This window comes from Pteronotus mesoamericanus, unplaced genomic scaffold (assembly GCF_021234165.1).
Source record: "Pteronotus mesoamericanus isolate MK-2021 breed Mesoamerican mustached bat unplaced genomic scaffold, CSHL_Meso_final contig_20, whole genome shotgun sequence".
Taxonomy (NCBI): domain Eukaryota; kingdom Metazoa; phylum Chordata; class Mammalia; order Chiroptera; family Mormoopidae; genus Pteronotus; species Pteronotus mesoamericanus.
Genome location: NW_026555085.1, coordinates 22,036,185 through 22,059,616, shown reverse-complemented (window position 1 = coordinate 22,059,616; position 23,432 = coordinate 22,036,185). Strand labels below are relative to the sequence as shown.

Genomic DNA, 23,432 nt, shown 5'->3' with positions numbered 1-23,432 from the left:
AATGGAAACAGGAACAATAGCTATTCCCAAACAATTCAGGAGCCAGTATTTCTCCATTTGTGGTAAGATTCATTTTTATCCACTACTAGTGAATTAGGTTGTACTTTGTCTTTTCATTTGGAGCTTTGATAGCATAAACTATAACCTCCTAACTAAAACATATGTTGGCAAAAAAAAAAATTCCAAAGTGTGTATTTAGTCTCCAGTTTGATTGCTATATATTTAGTTACATTAAAACAAAATAAATGACCAACTTGGGAAGAAACATATCAGTTAGGGAAAAGAGTAAATTTAAAAACCAGAATTGCTTCATTAAGAATATTTTTTTAATATCTGGTATCATCACACCTGCATGTTTTTCTTCAAAGGGGCCCCATAAAATTACTCTCCACTGACTATGGAAACCCCTACATCTCCTATTGGTTATTCTATTATCTTGCCTGAGGCAAGAAAAAAATGTTTAAGCCTGTCACACTTACTGAGAATATGTTTAATTATGTGATTAGAATATTTTAAATTATTAGCTGAGAATAAACTTCAAGAATAAATAAATGTTTTAGTCCAGTAGACCTGGGTATGGATAGCCCAGTGTGAGCCTTCTATCACCACAAGGCAGCATGAGAATACTAGATGCGTGGAGGAGATGTGAATACATCATCAGGAAGTCAGTGAAGGTTACAGAAATAAAGATGGGGTGGCACCAAAAATAAGATGTCTACTCTACATTTTTGCATAAACCTTAGTAGCAGCAAAAAGCCAATTCACCAATAGAAATGTTCTCCCAACTACTCTGAGATGCTTGCAAATGCATGAACTGGCAGATCCCAAACAGGACATCTTGGTACTGACTCATGCTCACTGTCAAGGGCAATTCCCCATCCACTATTTACTCCAAAGCCAGCCTCTGCATTCCTGACATTCTACTACCCCTGTCAAAGTCATATTACAATTTCATTAGAACAAATAGCCAGTGACAAATTTTCTCTCTTTTTCCCTTCAAAATCCCTCCTTAACTTTCTTTCCTTGGCATTTATTTCTTGCCATCACAGACATGGGTCTTCTCCTACTGCACCAAAGACTCTCCACCCTAAAGAAAGCATTCAATCTTGCTGCTAAGTTTTGGGATGTGATCTTCTCCCTATTTCACTTGAGGCAGCCCCACACTGGAGGCTCCATGACCATAGACAGCCTGGAACAAAGGATATGTAAACAATATTTTTTTTCATATAAGAAGAAAAACCTACCTGCCCATGCTTTTGCTGAGAAGCCATCCTGTGGGGCATTTCAGGATGTGATGGGGCCTGGAGATTTGTGGCCTGTGTTTTAGGACGTACCACATCAGAGACCAGACTGGAGGAGATAGCTAGAGACTTGGGCCGAGTCGCTGTGGTGCCCATCCCCACTGGGGGAGTTTGTTCAACTTTTCTGCTTGTGGCTTCATCTTCCCCTTCAGAGTCCACAATAAAGACATATTCAGCTTTGAAGAGGCCACTTTGCTGCATTCCTTGAGGCTCGTTTGCTTTAAATTCCCTTCCTTGTGAAATCTTTCCGCTGACCTCTGAAGGATGAGTCAATGTGCCAGGGTCTCTCTCCTGTTGGCTCCCAGCATTCAATGTCAAGTACTCATTGAAATTTGACTGCAATAAATGTAGAGACATAAAAGTATTGACATTGGTTTGACACTTGCTTCTTTTTTGCTTGCACACTTAAAAGCTTAACCTGCTTATGAACAAGAATTTATAAAAAACAAACTTAAAAATCAGGAGAGATTAGGTTGTATTTAACAGTTGACTTTTACTAGCCTACCTGTTTGTCCTAGCCTAAACCCAAACAATGTAGGGCTTGGAATCAACATCAATAAACAAACCTGCTTTCTAATAAATTGTTAGAATGTACTGGGACATGGAGGACTGAAGCCGCTGCCTAGGCTGGAACAAAGAAGGTATACGTCACCGGCTAAATACCCAACCAAGAGGTTCCCTACTACTAGAAGCAACTGAGGCATAGCCACAGGAATCCTGCTGGAAACCAGCTGAATCCTCACTGCCCCTCCCCTCTCCTCGAGCTTTTCCCAGGGGCAAGGCCCATAAATCTCCCAGACTTTCTGTGACTGAATCAGCCATCCCTGATCGGAGAACATTGTCTAACAAACACATGTACCCAGGACACCTGGGTCAAATCAGCATGGTGCCTCACCCACCCCGGGGGTATGCTACACACTCTTAAAAACCTTTCTACCCTTTCCCTTGCTGCTGCGGTCTGCTCATACTCAGGATGTCCGATCTCAGTGTCCTGCCTTGAATAAGAGCCCTTTTGGACCTTTTTGGCTCCTGGCCCTTTCTTAGCTACTTTGGCTACCTAACATAAATCATGAGATGACCTTTTAAAAAAAAGAGAAAGAGAGAGAGAGAGAGGAAGAGAGCAATATTTTCCATGAAGATATTCATGAAACAAAAGGAGACTGGTCAAGGGCTTAGTTAATGGTCAAGCAAAACCTGTATATTCTATATAAGCCAGGGGATAAAGGAAATCCCACTGAAAGATCCTAGAAGAATGTAAATCTCTGTAATAGTCTGAGAGAAAAAAATAAAATCAGGACAAAATGCACAGGTATTAGACAAAACAGTCTAAGCTAATTGGAAAGAACTTGTGACTAGGACATAAAAAAAGATAGAAGTTTTTAGCACAGACTATTTTTTACTGTCATTTTATCTTGTATTTGTAATTCTAAATCTTTTCTCATCCAATTTTCTATGAACACACAGAAAGTTTGTAAGACCGGGAGTAAGACAACTTTACCATATTACCAAAAGACTTTGTTCTAAAAAAGACAGTAGCTATGTGTGCTGCCATAGTGCTTAAAAGACCCAACGTGAATTTTCTTGGTTTTGATAACCATACTATGTTTACTATTTTTCTTTAAAATTTTCTTTAAGTTTAAAATTATTTCAAAATAGAAAGTTAAAAAGGACACTAGTTAAACTAAAATAATTTCAACTATTGTTGTCAATTTAATATATGATAATATGTATGTATATGTTTTGTGTGTATGAAAACAGAATAGAAATCAAACCATTGATTAGGTATAACTAAACTAAGGATATGACTTTACACACCAATTCCCCACTTTCCAGCTGATGATGATATAGTCAAGATAACACAAATTGCCTCTGATTAGGATTTCTCTGATAATGGTCATTTCACATATTAATTACAATACCATATAGTAACAAAAACCCAAATTGGAAGGAAGTGTAAAGTAAAAGCAGTGCTCAGTGACAGACTCCTTACTATAAAAAGTAATGGAATAACTAAAAAACTGGCAAAAACTTGAACTCGTTTTTGAAAATATTATTAATGTCCTAAAATAACTCCTTCTTCCATAGTCTATCATTCTCTATTCCTTTACTCTGAAACATTTTTACAGCATTCATCAATACCTGAGATTTTATATACTTTTCAATTTTTTCACTGTCTGCATTCCCAATAACAAATAAGTAATCAGTTGACTTTATTCAGTCAGAATCCACAGCACCAAACACCTAACATGTGTTCAGTCAGTAGTCGTCAAATATAAAAAGAATGAGGGATTATTTACCATGTTTGATTATAATACTGAACCATTTAAAAAATAGAAAGAAAAAACTTTAATCTTATTTTAATAATGTAGTTGTGTGTGTGTATCATTGCAATCATCAGATAAATATCATCATTCTTGAAAGCTTTGGAGATTTGCAACTGAAATTGGTTCGTGTATCTACAGCTTCATGTAATCATAGCACCTAATAACAAAGGATACTATGAATATACTATATGTAGTTGAGTACGGTTGGGGAGAAACTTCCCAGAAGAGCCTTACATAATATTCAGGATTTCTCTGAAATAATTTGGCCCCAATGATCTTTGAAATAAGATAACATTGAAAATCTCAGAAATATAAATATATTACTACTTATTAGGTAAGATGTTTTCATATAGACAAAATAAATCAGATTATTTCCTGTCCTTCCAGCTGGCTCAAGAATACCACAGTTCTTCTAATCACATTTTAGTTAAAATAAGGTAGTATTAGAACACATTTTAAAGAGAATTTTTTAAAACCACAATGCCATTATTCTATCACAAGTCATTTTCAGGAGTTTTTTTGTTTAATTTCAATTTAAGGTCTCATTTTAGAAAAGTATGCTCAGGGTGTAAATGCAATTTTAAACCTTTTTTGTTACATAATATTTTAAGGTTAACATTTTCCATGGAACTACATAATCACTATAATCATAACTTTGTCAAGGAGATATATTGTCATCTTCTTAACTTTTCCGGTATTAGGTTGTTTTTATTTTTTTTCTAATTATTTTTCTACATAACATTTTTGTTCTTTTGTCCTATTTGGGGGATACATTTCCAAGAGTTAGGTTATTGAAAGGCTATGAACAGTTTTATAACAGTGGATAAAGGTGTTCCACCAAAACTGTTCATATTCACAAAACTAGAAGCAAAGTGCAAGCATGTAAATATCTCCACAATTGCCCCAACATTGGGTATTATACTTTTATAATGTTGCTAATTTATTACATGTAAGGTAGTAGCACCTCACTATTTAATCTTGTATTTTCTTTCAAAATAAGTTTAAACTTCATTTTAATTTTTTTACTATTTTAAGATACATTTGAGAGAAGGGGAGGTAGGAGGAGACAAACAATAGGATATCAACTCAGCAAGATTAATAATAATATATTAGAGAGAACCTGAGATTAGATAACATTTAAGTTCCTATTACATAATTATATTTTTAGTCAACCTTAGATTTCATGGCTGTCCCACTTTAAGCAGAGGAAGTAAACATCCATACATATTTGTAAGTTATTATTATGGATAATTTAATGTCAATTGCTTGATATAAAAAAGAATAAAAATAATCCTACCCTATTTACAGTTTCTGGAATCTTATCACTTGGTTCCTCAGGAATTTTAACAAGGAATTTAGAGATGTCAGCCAACTGAGAGTGGGTTGGTAATCTTCTGACAGTGGGGACAAATGTGAAGATCAAAGGTTTGGCTTCAGAATCACCAGAAGAGACCTATGAGACATGTAATAAATTAGACTTGTAGTCTTGTCAAAGGTTTAGCTTGACTTTTTCTCTGTACACCATGATATTTATCTCATTTATTTTGATAAATTGCCTATTTTCATGTGATCATGAAAATGGTTACCAAAGAAAATAGCTGTAAAAAGTAGACGTAGTGCATCAGATTCTTTTTTTATGATACTCTCTTTCAGAAAAAGCAAGATCCTGTTATAGGAGATGACAATAAAATAACAGGTGGCAAGTTGATCGGCTGGAATATTATAGGGCCTATCTACCCCCGTGGGTTCATCACACACGCAGCTTCCAATCTGTTTCAAAATGGACTTTTATTCATTTAACCCTGGGTTAGCAGGTTCACTTTGATTTGGATCACCAAGCATGCAAGAAGCTTCCAACATTTATCATAAACAAGAATACTAAATATGGATTTAAAATTAGAAGTAAACTTTTCTGGCTATCAGGATGTGAATGGCTGCTAAAAGATATGTTTTATCTTTTATTCACTCTTTATGCATTCAAAAATAATTTTGTTAAGTGTTTTCTGTGTGGCAGGCAATCGGGAGTTAGGTATACAACAGTGAATAGAAGTCAATAGACGACTCACAAGGAGAAAGAGGGTGTGCACAGAATACTAAGGGACAAGTAATGAGGAATATCTACCTACCCAACCTAGGAAGCTCTAGGAACAAACACCTGAAATTTAAGTCCCAGTAAAGAGGAATTTAAAGATGTCCAGGCTTAGAAAACCAGCTAAGCAAAAGCGTGGAAAGAAGCAGCACTGTGGGATGTGGATAAAGCCTGCATGTTATCCTATTGCCAACTGAAAACAATTAAAGCACTGTAGAGTGGGAAATGACACAGTCACATTGGAATGTTAGATAATTCTGGTTTTGAAAGACACAAGGCAAGAGACAAGGAAGAAAAGTCTATAGCAAATAGATTGAGGAATAAATGAAAAAGGGAGAAAGAAAAGATGGTGCTGCAGACTTCTCTTTACAGAAGTCTGGATGAGAAGTAAGGAAAAAGGTTAAGAACAGTTGGAGAGGGAAGTAGAGTCACAGAGATGCCTTTTTGTCTGTAATGGGATACACCTGAACATGTCTGAAGGAAGAAACCAGTACAGAATGAAAGCAGAACAAGATCTTGGAGGGAGCAGGCAGAATAAGGAAACAAGAGGAGAAACACAGTCTTCTTAGAGTCCAGAGTAAATGAACTAAGATAAAGAAAAGTTCATGAATGTGATAAAGTGGGGAGAGTAGGAAGGTGAAGGGAAGTCAGTTTTGATCAAAGCAATGTCCGTGATAAAATCAGCCCCATCTAGTCAGAGTAACACTGTCCCTTTGCTGCCTCCATGACTCTGTCACAAAATATATGATGTGCCCTGGCAAGAGCCCTACTCTCTTTCCTTTCAAGTTGTATCACCTTTCTGTGACTTGGACAACTTGGACCTTATCTCAGTATGCCCTTTAACTCTGAATATGTAGTCCCTGTGAGAAACCCAGGCCTCTGAACTACCCCCCAAGCCCTGTATGCTACGCACACCCCTAGCTTTGTTCCCATCTTGTACCATGCTCCAACCTTTGAAACATTTTCATTGTCTGCTGTCTGGAATTCAGTCGGTCATCACAAAATCCTTCATATCCCTAACCTCTTCTCTAAATATTCTAGCTCTAACTGAATGATGGTTCTCTCTGAACAACTCCCATTTCCAAGAAGCTCTCTCTCAGTGGTAGCTGTTTTCTCTCACACTAGGCCTGGGAGTGGAACAGGTGTGCTCCTTACTCTTTTTTACTGCTTCCAGACAATTCTTTTTCTTTTACCTAAAAACTTCCAACTTTGAATCCCATGTCATCAGTCCAGACCACTCACTACCTCTCCTTGTTGTAGTCATCTCTCCACACCCAAATCAAACCCTTTTTTATTTGAAGATTAAGTTCCCAGTTCAATTCTACTCCCTCTAACACTATGATTTTTATAATACCCAATATCATATTCCATGGATAATTTTTCTAATATTATGTTGCCTTGATCTCTACTCTCCTTGCCTCTCACATCCCTAGCCTAGTAGACCGAGAGCCATAGTCCCTCCATAATTTCAGTTTTTTCATTCTCTGACCATCACTTCTTTTCTCTTCACACCAAGTCCACTGGTTTTCTAACGCTAACATTTCTCAGTCTGCCTGAAAGAAAGTCTACTGATCCTTCCAACATTAAGTTTTCCCATGCTTCATTTTTTAACCAGCTTGCATTTACCAAGTGACTACACTTACCACAATCACACCTAAGTATACTCCTCAGATTTCTACCCCTCTCTCACATTGTCATCCCCATTTGGGTAAATCACAGTCCCCACTAAATCTAATCCCATATCCCCTCTACTCCTGCATCAGAGAGGTAAATGTGCTTAGTGAAAATCTCATGACCATGCTTACTGGTTTTACTTCAAATTTATGACTCTGAGCTTCAAGCAGTCCCTTCCGTGTTGCTCTATATTAACACTATAGTTCCATAGCCCATTCACTCTTCCACCTGCCTAGAAAACTCACATCTTTTTTTCTTTCTTCAAACCCCCAACACCTTCCCTAGTTTTTCTCTGAGCTGGTGACTTTGTTTCTCATTCCACTGAGATCATTGAAACAATCAGAGAACTTCCAAGGTCCCCATCACCACATCGATTCACCGCCCCACCCCACCCCCGCCCCAATGTCTTGGTCCTTCAGTCCGGCCCTACTAGACACAACCCTCACTTGAACACTTTACCTTATGCTTCCTTTTATTTACTCAAGGTCTTATTAAATGCATACTAAATATGAGGCAATATTGCAGGGGCTAATGATATAACAGTGAACAAAAATCTCTACCCTAATGGAATTTACATTCCAGTGAGAGAAGCAGTAAAAAAGACATATGTAAAATGTATAGTATTCAACAGTCATAAGCTATGAAGACTGGCTATAAGACTATTGCAATAACCCATCAGAGAGAAAATGCCAAGTTGAGCATGGGTTGCTGCAGTTAATAATGATCAAAAGCGTTACATTTCTGGCTATATTTTAAAAGAAAAACTTAGAATTTGCTGGAAAATTAGATGTGGGATATAAAAAGTAACCAAGAGTCAAGATAAGTACAAAATTTTTGACCTGAATAATTTAAAAAATAATGAGTTAGTATTCACTGAAATGGGGAAAACAACAGATGAAGCTGGTTTGAGAATACCAATCAAATTTGATACGCCAAATACAAACCCAAGTGGAAATGTGGAGCAAGTTCAGAGGAAAGTCTGTGTTGGAGATAAAATTATTAGGGTTCTTAAGCAATGCATGGTATTTAAAACCACAAGACAGGATGAGCGCACCAAGGGGGTAAGCACACATAGGAGAAGGAGGGGCCCAAGGCTGAACCCTCCAGATTCTACACTGAAGTGATCCCACAGCAGAGGAAGAACTCAGAAAGGTGACATGGTTGTGAGAGAGTAAGATTTAGACGTACAGTAATTCTAGTTGAGATTGAGTACCTGAGATGAAAAAACAAGCAGGACCCTGAAACTGTGAAGGTTAAGGAACTGCGAGACAGAGTGTTAGCAGGGCAGTCCTTATCAAAACACAAGGCGGGCTGGGTGACAGAAAGTCTGGGCTGGGGAGAAAGACGGATGGCAGGTGGCTCTCCTGAAGTCGTGGGCCTAATGAACTAACTCTGGGCCACTTCCCAGAGTTAGGGTGTCTCTTTCTGGGAACTTAACAACTAAAATATCTATGCCTTATTAAAAATACATATTCCTTAGGGGATTTAAAATAAAGAGACAAACCCTCTGAGCCAACTTTTATTTTTTAATATTCCTTTCAGCGTGGGAAGCTGTTTGTCATTATTCCATGACTGCAGTCATGTCACAATTCCCAGGTTTCAGCTTCTTCTCAGAAAATAATAAATCAGTCTAGTCTTATCAGCCATACGTAACACAACACACTTTCTATATGGGTTATTTTCTAGGAAGCGCTCTTTACATAACTAATCTCATCAATATCAGGATAGATGACAAGTGGTGTTAGCAAGGAAACCCCTTAGGGAAGTTCAGATAATCCATCACATGTTTTCATTTAGAAGGCAAAGAAGAGGTGACAATGTGACTTTGTCCCCAGATTCTGGAGGCTTCCCTCATCCTCTCCCCGCCCCCCCACCTGCCCACCCCCCTGGATAGGTCTATCTTAGTCTCATCCAAATGCGATTTAAATACCAATGGAGCAAAGGCTTCGGTATAAGCACCCCATTATTCTGAAATACATATAACCATTACTAAAAGTATGTGGCTTTGCCTTCTAAAGCATATAAAATAATGAAAATTTACTTCTCCAAAAGCCTTACACAATTTGTGTAATTCAATACTACTTAATCACTATAAAATACAAATAGATCTCCACTAATATGAATGAAAACGGATGCTTCAATGAATAAGCTGTGCTTTCATAACAATGTTCTCAAAAGATTGTCTGAACATAACCACATGCTGACAATGAAAGCAAATGAAAAGAAGTAAAACTATTTCCTTCTACTTTATTTGTTGTATTTTCCTATGGAAGTATCCATATGCTACATAAAATTTCTTCTCCGGTCGTAAACAAAATTTTTAAATTTCAGTTTATGTCATTGAAAACAACATAAAAATGAAAAATCTAATAGGACTAAAGGCTCGTTCATCTTCCCAGGTTGCTGCTGGAGAATAAGATCAGGGATAAATTCCTGTCCACACACATTCCTCAGAAGAGCAACCAAAAAAAGAGCAATGATTTGGAATTCACTTTTAAGCTGGGAGTACGATGTGAGCATGGGGCTCTTTTCAATGTTACCATAGCACCTTCTTATCTTACCAAGGATGTACAAAATTTTTGTACAGCATTTTCACTGAAAAATGATTTGAAATTACACCAGTTACATACGCAACATTTAGATGAAGAGATAATTTATGTGTAGACAATTTTTAGATTGGTAACTTTGTGAGAGGTCATATTAAATGCTGAAATGGAGCTAGCAGAAGGAAAAACAAGCCACCGATATATGTTTGCCCTCCTTTCATGCACGTATTCCAATGTTAGCCGGTAGACTGTTGAAGCCCTTCTTTAGGAAAGAAAAAAATAATTGCTATTTACCGCATACTGTGGCCAAGTTCCACTGGAGCCCAGAAATGAATCGCTATGGTAATGAAAAATCATTTTCCACACAAAGCAGGAACAGATGCATGTTAATACCGTTGCATTGGTTAAATGCTAATTAACACTTTCAGTCGTCAATGCTGTTTAAAATCACATCTTCCTTCCTATCCTTGGGAAACTGTTTTAATAATAGAAATTACAGCTGAAAGAATTAAAATCTTTTCATAAATATGGTTTCAAGCACTTGAAAGTTTTGAGACTGTCACCTTCTCACCAGGCAGCCAAATAATTTAAGATAGTTTCCCCCCATGCCATGAAGGCAAGCTGCTCCTTTGCTCAGTTTCAGGCTGCAATGCCTTCCTTTCCTCTGTTTTCCTAAGAGTTCTCTTCCGATGTTGACACCCCCACTCGCAGATGGCCACTAGCCTCTTGTTGAAAAGAGACATTACAGGATGTCTGAGCGTTGACACTACGCCAAGGGCAGTCCTGAGCATTTTCTTTAGTTCCCCTGTAAGCAGTTCTGCCTTTACAGTCACTGTAGATAACATTTCACTTTGAAACACAGGCAAATTTATCTACACCCAGGCAGCTCTCCCATAAGCCCTTCTGCAGCAAACACCACAGTGCACAGCCTTTTAAAAGTTCTTGAAAGCATTAAGGAAAGACTCCTTTTACCTGGGGTGTGGTCTGAACGCTCCCTGTTAAGATGCACGAGCTCATTTGAAGTAATAGCTCCCACAGTCACTCGGAAGCCCCTATTCTGTAAGCATTGATTCATCACACACGGGAGTGAGCAAACCAATGATGAGGTGGGAAGGGAGCCTCACACGGAAACAACACACACACTTACACAGAAAAAAAGAATTCTAGAAAGAGGTAAAGTAGAATCCTCCTTGAATTGAAGAATTTTATCAGCTCCAAAGAGATTTTATGTGTTGACAATTTTTAGATATGGAACTTCACGAGAGGTCATATTGACTGCTGAAATGGAGCCAGTAGAAGGAAAAAAAGCCACCCACAGATACGTGTTTGCACTCATTTCATGCGTATGTTCCAATTACATATTCTGCAAAAAGAAGAGAGAAGCCAGATTGCACAGCATCAAGAAGCTGATGGAAGGGCCTGAGCATCTGCCAGTCTTAGTGATCAGCTGGTCACACTCCCTGAGAACATTTAGAGGTACAAATATATACAAACACTGTGTCCAAATTTTAAAGAGAGAGAGAGAGAGAGAGAAAGCATACAGCGATCATTTCAATGTTATAGGAGCATCTGCAGGGGCTGAGGTTTTGCTATTAAACAAATTAGCTATGAAATAAGGCTTGGAATCAAACATTCATTAAAACAAAATTTCATTCCAAGGTTTTTAGAAGACAGTGAGTGTCCTGAATGCAGACAAACAAACCTCAAAACCTCATGCATGACACTTATTGGAGTCTTTAGCTTTCAGTATTCCTATTTTCTAAGGATTGATTTTTCTCCAAATCTGTAATATCTATATTCACACACTGACAATGAAAGATGTTGTGTACCAAGAGCTGGTTACAGACTTAAGGATATGGGATCAAGAATGAAGGTTTTATTTTAAGGGCCTGGATTATGCCTCTTCACATTTTCAATGTAATCAAAAGCTTGAATTTGTGGAAATATTACAAGTGAAATAATTGTCTAAGTGAATCTGCTAGCACACAGGGAAAAAATATTCCAAAGAACACAGTACTTTTGACCTAGAAAATGATCTAAACTTTTAAATATAAATTCTGTTATATCACCAAATTATGTGCCTTTTCTATGTTGTATATATGTATGAATACATCTTACATACTGAAAAGAGGATATAACACCCTCCTGCCTTCAAAGAGCTTACAGTCCAGTTAAGAATATAAAACAGATATACAAATCACAAAGGTATAAAGCAAAAGAGAGAGAGAGAAAGAGTAAGTTCCATACCGCAGTTCTCAATCTTTGCACATAAACTGCCTGAAGAGCTTTTACAATGCAGTTACTGATTGAGAACATCTGGAGTGGGGCCTCGGATTCTGCATTTCCATCTGATGCCCTGCTCCTGGCCTGGGACACTTCAAGTAGTGACTACTTAGAGGAATTTTTCCAGTATGGGGAGATCACAGCCCCCAGAAGTAATTCAGGGAGAAAGGGGGATTCGGGCTGCGCTTAGAAAGATGGGGGAATGGGGAGCTATGAAGACAGGAAAGAACATTTATTTCATGCAGAGAAAAGAGCTTGAGTGAAGGCGCCTCTCAGAACTGCAGGAAGCAGCAGGTGTAGTTGAAAAGGACGGGACCCTGGAGGGGGTTGTATATGGGCTGTGGGACCAAGGAGACATTACTGAGCCTCCCAAAATCTCCGTCCTCTCACCTTGAAGTATGGATAAGAGCAATATTTCTTTCGCAAGGTTCTTGTGAGGATAGCAATTAAATTCAGCATGTAAAGCCTTAATTCTGTGCTAGCAAATACTTAGTATATGTTAATCCTGTTAGTGCTGCTGTTATTTGGTTTGCTGAATAACATAAATGAGAGTAAAGGAAAATAAGACTAGAAAAGCAAGTCAAGTTTTGATGATTAAAGATCTTGAATTAAGATGTTTTAATTTTTTCAATGGGGAATAGGAATGAAGAATACATATATTCTGTTATACATATTATTATCTATTATAAATCAAATTACTAGTATATGTGTACATAAACCCAGACATCAAAGGATAGCATTAACAAACTCTAGAGACCATTCATCTCAAATATCTAGTGTATGGCTCCCCAATGGGAAGTAACAGTCCAGTCCCTTATCAGTGATTCAATCAGTTTATTCTAAGTGGTCTCCAACAACTATGAAGTTCTCCTACAGCTTATTCTGTGATTTTTTTTTTCTCTTATTACCTCTCCTAAAAGAAAGCAATGGTTTCATATGTTGCACAATCAAATTTGGGAGTGGAAATACTTCAGCCCCTATATTTTGCCCTTCTTAAATCCTTCCTTGAATCATTTAAATCATAAAAACCAAATAAATTAATCAATTGCAGGGTGGGGCAAAAGTAGGCTTACAGTTGTTCATATGTAAAATAATACAATAATTAATAAAAATAATAATACAAAAATAAACTGTATTTTGCATTCTCACAACTGTAAACCTACTTTTGCCCTACCCCGTATTTTGGTATTTTGCTCTGTGCCTTATCTGCAATTTTTCACTAGTTATTTTCTTTCCCTTGTTTTTAGTTTTATTAATTAGCAATTTTTGGTGTTATAGACAATTATATTGAAAGAAGTCATAATGTTACCTTAAAATACACATAGTAGTCATACATTATAACAGCATACATCAGCCATCTGGTTAATAACTACATATAGCTTCAAAAAGTGCACACATTTAGGAAAATTTCTATAGAAACCATCCTTATTTGTACAGAAAATGATGGCACCTGATTTAAAAATAAAAATAAAAACAGGCACCAGTCTTGGATGATGAAGAGCAAATTAATTATTTATACAGGATGGGGAAGGGGAATCCAACCACAACCATGTTTCCAAATACAACCATGTTTCCAGTAGAGTAGAAGGTCACGAAGGGTCTGCCCGAGACCCTGAAGCATTTTATAAACACAAACTTTTAATGATGACCTCTCTTCAACTAAGGAGAACAAACTAGTCTTTTGAATAATCTTTTTCCAAAAGAAAGTAATTGATCAAAATTTGCAACAAACATAACCCAAAATTCTCTTTAAAATCTGGCATTATAGATAGCTGAAGTAGGGTACCCTTCACCCTTATTACTAAACAGACATTACTGCAATACCTTCCAGTCAAAAGACTTTTAGATATTGCTTTTTAAATATATAACATAGAACAAATAGTCTTTCTTCCTGACATGGGAAACAAATTTGAGAAAAACAGATTAGTCCACAAAAGTTTGCCAAGAAACATGTGATTAAATAGATCCAGCTGCCAAGGCTATTCGTGTTTCCATTTATTTGTTCTTTATGCCTTGTGCTTGATAAACGAAGGTACTAGAAATCCCATTTATTTATCTTAATAAACACCTGTTGATGCCAGGCACTATTCTGAGCTCTGAGAGACGTTGGAATAAAGAAAACTTGGGCTCTAATCTCAACATGGGAGATTGTCTCACAAATGAGACACCTTTACAAGTTACACTGATGGGGAGTGAAGTAGAAGAGAGTGCAAGGTGGCATGCTGAATACAGGCTTCATGGGGAAATGGTCTCAGGCCATTCCCAGGGACATTTCACTCTTGGCCTCTGGACTCTTAGTTTCTGTTTCCAGTGGCCAGCATTAGGACTTACTCTGGTTTAGCTCTAAGTGGTGTTTTTCCTCTGAGGATGGGAACCAGCAGGAGTTTGGATCCCTGTCTCCAGGATAATAGGTGATTCCAGAGATCCCAATCAGGACTCTCCCTAGTCACAGACTCAGAATCAAGTGCATGATATTTAAAGGGAATTCTGACCTCTCATCAAAAAGACATGTGATCCCATCGCAGGCTAAGTTTGGTCTCATTAGGATTGCTTATCCTCCCGTTATTAGAGCTTGTAGATTCTCTTCTCTTTCGGGTATATCAACCTAGTTTAAAAAATACTAGTAACCGTTCTAATTCAAGTAAACCAGAAGCTACTAAGTATTTTTTAAAAAATCTAGCACCTAAGTGAGACTGCTTGACATAATTAGATATTAAAAAAAAGTAGGCCTTCTGTATGGTAAAATTTGAAGGAGGAAAAGAAAATAATAAGAAACATTTATCCATCAGGGATAGCATCTGGTAGTAACTCTCCTTTTGTTGAATCACTTTGTTAGCCTGGCTTCTGGCATACCATTTATTTCCCCTTGGTCCTCTTCCTGTACCCTGGACCTTCCTTCTCTGTCTGCTTTGTGCCATCTGACCCTTAAGTTTTGAAATAGCCCAGGAGTCATACCTCTGATGAATCTCATCCAGTTCCATAGCTTTAAATAGTACTTATAAGCCAATGAGTTCTAAATTTATTTCCCCAGCCTGGATGGCTTCCCTGGATAATACACTCATATATCCAAATAATAGCTTCCCTTGGATGTCTCATAGATAAACTTAATATAAATTGAATTATTTGTCTTTCTCCTGAAACTGTTTTCCACCCTCCAAATGTTTCCCCACCTCAGCATACAGTTGTACTTATTTTTCATGGCTTAGGCCAAAAATGATGGGCCTATGTTTTTTTTTCTTTGTTTCCCATAATCCCTCCTCAATATATCAGTGGGTCTTGGTGGCTCTCCTTTCAAAATAAATCCAGAAAATAAACATATCTCACTACTTCTACTTCCAACATCCTAGTTGCAGAACCTATCATTGTCTCCTTTTTGAATCACTCCCTCCTAATTTCCCTGCTTCTACTTTGCTTCCTGTAGTGGATGCTCTGATAAATCCTACCTCTCTTCAGACTAAGGAACTCTTTATTCTCCAGCTGCTGGAAGTGTTGTAACCATGCTCAGCTGTCAGTCCTCTCCAAGAATTGCTCTCAGCTGAATAAAGTTCCTTGCCCAAAATCATGCCTCCCTCTTAGGGGCAACCTGCATCTAATGGTTACTTGATGTAGCCTTGTAAAGGCTTGGTAGTCTTATTCCAATTTGAGGCAACTCTAAAGGGTGATACCAATTTCAGAGTTTCTTATGAGATCGTCTAGACATTTTTGAGACTGTATTGCAGCCTAATTTTCCCTCTGCCTAATCTTGTTTCCTTCCCATCTCCCACAGGTGTTGCTCCTATAAGCATGCCCATGAGGACAAACTTCCTGCATGCTAATTTCCATCTCAAGTTTGCTTTCTGGAAACGTGATCTGTCATATATTACTACAGTTGTTTTCCGCACAGTAGCAATGTTGCACCTTTAAAACACAAGTCAGACCATGTCACTTCTTTATGCAATGCCCTCCAATAGCTTTATATGTCACCTAGGGGATAAGCCAAAACCCTTATAATAACCAACAGCCCAACGTGATCTGGCCCTTATTGCTCTCATCCCTCAGCTCTAGTCACAATGCTTTTTGAGTATTCTTAGAGAATGCTCATCCCACTCCCTGAATGTTTCTCCCAAGCTTCTTATTGTTCTTTCACTTCCTCAGGTCTCTGCTCAAACATCACTTTAACTGTAACACATCCTTCACCACCCTACATAAAATTGCAACCCCAATTCTATCCCCTTGACAGCACTCTCTATGTACCTTAGGCCATGTTATTTTTCTTCAGAGCATTTACTAGCCTCTAATGTTTGCTTTTTACCTGATTTGTGTCATTGGATTTTAAATTCCATGAGGGAAAAACTTTTGTTTTTATCCCTGCTATTTCCTAGCAGCTAGAACTGTATGTGGCACGTATAAAGCACTCAAAATATATTTGTCTAATTAACTTCTTGAGTGACGGTGATCTCTTTATTTGTGGACATTTCTTACACTTTTTTCTTCTAATGAAAAGGACAACAACTTCCATTAACTTTAGATTTTCTATATAGAAGAAAGTAGAATCAGCCTGATCTCCTCAAGTTCCTCAGTTCCCCTGGAACAGGAGTTGCTAGGGTTCATAGGTCCTCACTAAAAAGGTATAAGAACTAAAGAAAATAGTAAGATGAGAGAAATTGCAGTCAACTTCCTCCCCATGACTCTGACGCACAAACACACACCTGCAGCAAGACACAACAGGACGCTCAAAGCCATGGAATGTCCAACCATCCAGGTCAGATGCAGACAACAGAGGTTCTGATCTCAGACTTTCACCAAATAGCTGTGAGGTCTTAGATAAGTCACTTTACTTCTCATGGTCAATTTGCTTATCAAACGAGATTCTATGTCAATGTTGCCCAATGTGCCTTGTTTATAATATCAGCCTTGCAAGATGAATAGAGATAAAGGTGTTCTGTGATCAAACAAATTCAGAAATTGGCATATTTCATATCCTCCTTTGGGAGGAGTCTCATAGTCAAGAGGCCTTTCAAGCTTGAGTTAGCCACAGTTCCTCACATTTATTTGGCCACAGAAGCCTTTGCTTGCCTAATGCACATCATCATCCCACTCACAGTGTGAAATGCTGAACTGGACAGTTCAATAAAGAGTTCTTTCTGCTGTGATATTTGATGATATTTGATGTATGAAAAGAGATACTTTGATGAAAGAAACAAAATAAGTTTCCACAAAGTTATACTAAATGAAATGTTATTCATGATCTGGCCTGGGAAGAGAGCACAGTGAGATAAATAAATATCAGCAGATATTCTCTGAGGAAGGAAGGAAGGAAAGAAGGAAGGAAGGAAGCAAGGAAGGGAGGGAGGGAGGGACGGAGGGAGGAAAAGGGGAGGGTGGAGGGAGGATATATTCCAGGTCTACTAACTATAAACCCTCTTGTGCCAACTGTTTACAAACAACATATTCAACAGCACAGGAATATGAATTGATTAAGTGTGTGAATTAACTAGAAGATCTCAAAACATGTCCAAAGAGGTAATAATAAAGTGTAGGGCAAACAGCTTGGAATAAAGCACATTATTTAATTTTAACATTCAGAGATTCCATAGCGAGCATTTTTTATATCAATCATAAAAGAAACAAATTCTGACCCAGAATACAGTGCATAAAATTTTATTTGTCAGTAAACAGAATGATGCTAGCATCTTTAGAGTTTACATCATAACTTCATAAAGCAACATGAGAAAGTAATATTTATTTCCAAAATAACTGTTGATATAATATGATTTATAGGCACTTTATTTAAAATAAAAGGGGAAGCATTAGCATCCTATTTTATGTTTCAGGTATATTTACATATGAAGAGTACCCTCAAAAAGTTTTCTCATATTCTACAGATAAGTATTTTATCTGTATTACTCAGTTTCAACAATGACAACAACTGTGTTCAAAATGTGTTATTGAAGTGAATCAAATATAAAAAGACAACTTATTATTTTTAAAAGCTTTGAGTCTTTACATTCAGGCTCTGCCCACCAGGGTAAGTCATGAACCTCCTCTACACACAGGGTATATTGTCAAAGAAAAGATCAATAACCAATATTTTGTACTTAAGAGTCACATCTTGACTTCCAGAAGCAATTACATTTTAAATTAACTTCCTCATACTTGGGTAACATAAAGAATGGGCCAAATATAAAGGTAAAGACATGTATATCATATAAATATTTACTGCTTATTATACATATTTTATAATTTATTTTAATTCATCATTTATTTTCATTTCTACTCTGTAGAAATACATGACTCAGCAGAAAAACTGAAGGCAGATATCAGAGCACCAGCTTTTGTAGGTTTTGTCTTAGATTGGAAGACTAGACTAGAGAGCAATATGAGTAGAACTAAATAACTGTGTTTGCACTATAGTAGAGAGAACATGGGCATTAGGTCAGAGAGTATTGGTGTGGTATTCCCAACCCTCTGCTACTTATTAGCTATGTAACCCAAGGTAGATTCTACCCAAGGTAGATTCTTTGTTTATGACCGTAGAGTTTATCCCACAAACTGAGACTCCCTCAAACATTAAAGAGGAGCAGGGGCATTATTAGAAATTTCACTTTAGGTCAATAGGCATAAAATGTAACTATGTGGGGCATAATCAAGACATAGTAGCCCTTTTTTTTGGCAATTCTGTAATAATACTTCAATACTTTTGTAAGATTCAAATAGCATGATATAATATTCTATATATGAAGTTTGACAGCACATGTGTTCAGTAACAGTCATGACTCCCTTCTCAGAAACAGGGTATTGTTTAGGGTTGAGGATGATATGCAAAGCAAGATGAACGACCAACATGCTACTTTTTCTGCTTGGGATGCATTACAGCAACCTTCTCCCTACTTAACTACTCTTCACCCTGATGAGTTCTAAGAAACTCAGACATTTCCATGGTGAATCATTTTAATTTGCATCATGAAAGTGGCAGAGTTTCTGACACACAATGTACTTTATAAAATTACTACCTAAAGACTCCTTCTATACCTCCATGGGTTACATATAACTTCCTGTTGTATGCTCTTAGCACCTTGTACTTCATAGTATTTGCTGCTATTAAAATTCTATGATTATATAGTGAATTCTTTAGTATCTGGCTCCCAAATTTGAACATAAGCAGTAGGACAAGAGGAAAATTTTATCTTGTTCCCTGCTGAAGCCCTAGCACAAGCATAGTGCCTATCACATAGCAGGGGGAGGTGGTGTCAATAAGAGTCCATTAAACAAATGAATAATTGTGCGCATTCGTAATAGTTGTATGGAACATTCAGACAGGGCAAGAGAGATTTCTGTCTTCAGGAAATACATGGTGTCAGGGTCCACAGAGTAATTTAATCTCTGTGAGTTTATTACTTTGAAGATAGAGCATGCATACAAATAGCAACCCACACTGAATGCCAAAGCCGTGAGTACTTTAGGAGTGAATGGAAGGCATCAGCACTTAAAGGGTACATGAGGGACCAGGGTGCATGAATCTAAAGTGGTAAAAAGTATTTCTATCTAGATCACTCTTCTCACTCTCAACAGCCATGGTCTGTCTCCGTGGGTACCCCAAACACTGTACCCACTCAACACAAGAACAGATTTTGTCCTACATATAAAATGTGTAAATACCATCTAACAAGTTATATGTGATGTTTCTCTTGATATTTAATATATATCATCTCTTGTATTTCTCAACTAGCCATCATGAGAATTATGATGTCCATCAGACAAGTGGAAGATTAAATTACTTGTTTCACCAGCATGTGATGCAGTTGGATTTGAACTCAGATCTTCCTGGCTAGAACCCAGGTTAATACTGATTTATTTGCTGACTGTTTCTGCTGGCTTCACCTTAGAAATACTCATTTATAGAAAAACAATAAGGAAGGAGGTAGTCCAGGATATATTACAATGTTGTAGCCAGCAAGGATTTTGTTCTTTACATGGCTTCTACCCAGGAGAATTGGGTTCTGGACATTTTTCTAAGCCTCCAGGATTCTTCCTCAAAATGTGGCTACACACTCTGACTTTTCTACATTTCATGCCTGTTATTCTCTTGCTACATCTATGTTAGATCTAGCTATAAAAACAATGCATGGTTATTTTGCAACATAACTCTAAAATGGAAATGATATATCACCAAAAAATGTCACTGGTATGAGTGCTAAAGCTACATAAATTTCAGTGAGGGTAGTACAACATAGACACAGAAAAATATTGTTGAGTGACTAAATATGTTTATAATACGTATTTCATTATATTAAATAAAAAACATTTATCTTCAAAGACATCTGAAGTAATGTGTGAGCTCTGTTCTATGTTTTATTCCATCAATTTATTAATTCTACTGATGGAAACAAATTTGGAGTCAGAGTTGAATTAAAATTGCAAATCTACTACATAAATTATATATTCTATGAACCTTAGTTTCTTCCTCTATAAAGTGGGTGCAATATAAACATCCAAATTCCATAAATGAATGTAAAAATTAAATGAAGTGACATATAATACCACTAGTGTATAGTCTGGCACATAGTAGGCATGCAATAAATGTTAATTTCTTTCTTTTTTAGGATAGATATATGAGGTTCAAAGAAATCTATAATTGATACAAGTATCAGAATGCTACCATGTTTACCTACATTTTCTTCCTTTTCTTCCTCTTAATGTATTTGCCCCAAAATAAAACAGGAAAGCATATTTAACCATCTTAACCTGTGTCTATCATCATCCTAAAGATCCTTTACGAACCCTGTGACTTGCCCACATTGCTAAAAACCATATTCGTCAGGAGTTACCCCAAAATAGAGAGCAAGTTAACAGACCTAACATTTGCTTAATATCCTCCAGGATCAATCACGAGTTAGGCTGAAGAGTTTTCTTGAATGGAGAAAATGCATTTGTAAAAGATAATTGAGTGGGAGAAGAGGTGCAGGTGAACCAAGTTACACTGAGATAGTTGTTTCTTTTAATTTTAGGTTTGGCATTTAGTAATTTTTACCCATGCCGGGAGGTTTCCTGGGACCAATGTGCCATGCATTCTTCTACAAAGATAGAAATTAATGATTCTTTTTCCTGATCACCTGTATCCTTCCTGCTTAGCATTTAGTAGATACTGAATATATATCTGTTGAATGAATTAATTAAAACTATATGCCTACCCTAGAGAACATAAGAGGTAAGAAACAAAGATACTATGGGTTAAATGTAAAGAAATAGGAGATAAAACACAGAGTTTTTCTGCCCACTACTCACCTTAGTGGTAAGTCAGTGGCTGCAACTGTAACTTAACCTTCCATTGTCACTTCTGGCTCCTACCCAGGAGAATTGGGTTCTGCATCTGACTGAATCACAGTAGATGCTAGAAAGCTTCCTAAGTCATAAATGCCTACTGCTTCAAAGGAAAGATACTAAGCAACATAGAAGATAATATGAGGAAAACATTTGTATTTATTTTCTTCTCAGTGTGTGATGCAGTATTATGCAGGATATAAGAGTAAAATGTTTCAAGCTAATAAAATAGATTTTTAAAGGTATTTTGTAAATCATAAAAGGGAAACTGAAATAATAACCATCTTACTTGAAAAAAGCACTATTTATCAAATGTACTCACAGATCAAAATAGTCTATTAAAAATTTGCAATGAAAAATAGTTCCCTCATTTTCATAAAGCAACCAGATTACCTAACTCATATGGATTTTGTGATATTTAAATAAAATTATACAGAGACATTCCCAACATTATGCCTACCATATAATCTCTCAAACATGATTAGCTGTAGTTGTAGCTACATGGAATAATATTGAGTAGCCCAAATTAACTACCAATCTAACATTAAGTATATATTTAAAAACAATAAATGCCAGTTACAGAATCATTTTTAAATTTCATAAAATATCATTATTGAATATTTACTCCAAAGTACTTTTTCTTTAAAATCAGTATTTAGGTATTTTTTGCCTTTATAGTTTACATCTCTGTGTATAATGAAATTCCATTCTTACTGATAATTTTGTTAACTAATAAGTCTACATGGAAAGGCAAACCTATTCCTATAAAACAAATCTATTCTAATTACCAGTAAATTCTAAAACACAAAAACACTTCAAGTATTTTGCTTTAAATACCACGGCACTATTTGGCTCACAAATCTAACTATAGTGTTCCTGGTAGAAATATTTTAAGAACCATTTCTCACCCTATTGAAAGCATGTATTGACATTAGTAAATCTGGTTACCTGGAAAGGGTTAGGGATGCTGAGCAGGCTGGCAATCTGTAAGTCTTAGATTCTGCTGCCCATACTGTACTATATCCAGCGATGTGTGTGTATATATATATTTTTTCAAATCAACATGTGATTGTGTAGGAGATGAGTGAGCCTTCAAACTCTGCAAAAATAAGTTCTAGAGGCTTTTAATGACATTCAGTGGAGCAGTATGTAGGCATAAAGGAATTTGAGACACACAAAGAATCATTGTTGCAGCACATAGTTATTAAAATGTTTTGCTGTAAAAATAGAACGCCCTCTTCTTTCTCGAGACATTTACTGAGGTCCATAATGCGTCATTTCAATTCTCTCAATATGCTTACTAGTAAAAATGCAATATATTTTTCCTCATGACTTCAAATTTTACTTAAAGTATTTTTAAAAAGTATTTTTCCTTTAAAAACTGACACTAGGAATTCTCTGTTTTCTCTTCAGATCATATAAATCTTTCACCTTTTAAAAACTGACAGTAAGGAAAAATAAAACAAAATGAATCTCTCTTCAGAATAGTGTTTTAGGGAAAGAAGAATGAATAATCACTAAGTACCCTTAACGTTTTCCATGAAAATGTACATGAGATTTTTATCTCAAAAAAAAATCTGTGGACTTTTACCAATTCATTACTTTTAAAGAAAAATTTGGCTTTTCTAGACTACTAAGCATGAGTTCAGCAGCCAAACAGCTGGGCTTGAATCCCAGCTCTGCCACTTAAAAGCTGTGTGACTTTAGACAGTTTACTTAACCTTTCCTTGCCTCAATTTTCTCATCCGTAAAATATGGGTAAGAGTAGCTATCACACAGGGTTGAGGTGATTTAGTACACAAAAGCCCTAGAAATAGTACCTGACATAGAATAAATGTTCTATAAATATTAACTGTTATTATGAGCTAGTACCAACAATAGGATGACCATGTATGTTTTAATAGTTCATCTATTA

At 36.6% G+C, this 23,432-nt stretch overlaps 1 protein-coding gene across 5 annotated transcripts in view; it reads right to left on the bottom strand.

Annotated features, from left to right (window-relative positions):
• The window catches only part of MLIP (muscular LMNA interacting protein), a 231,554-nt gene that overhangs the window by 120,061 nt on the left and 88,061 nt on the right, over positions 1-23,432 (bottom strand). For 4 of the 5 annotated variants that reach the window (XM_054569496.1, XM_054569500.1, XM_054569498.1 and 1 more), the window contains exons 2-3: positions 4,923-5,078; positions 1,245-1,637 (exon numbers count right to left, since the gene is read on the bottom strand). In XM_054569496.1, the coding sequence (XP_054425471.1) occupies positions 1,245-1,637; positions 4,923-5,078 (549 nt within the window). The remainder of the gene's footprint in view (positions 1-1,244; positions 1,638-4,922; positions 5,079-23,432) is intronic. The other variant, XM_054569499.1, reaches the window with a different exon arrangement.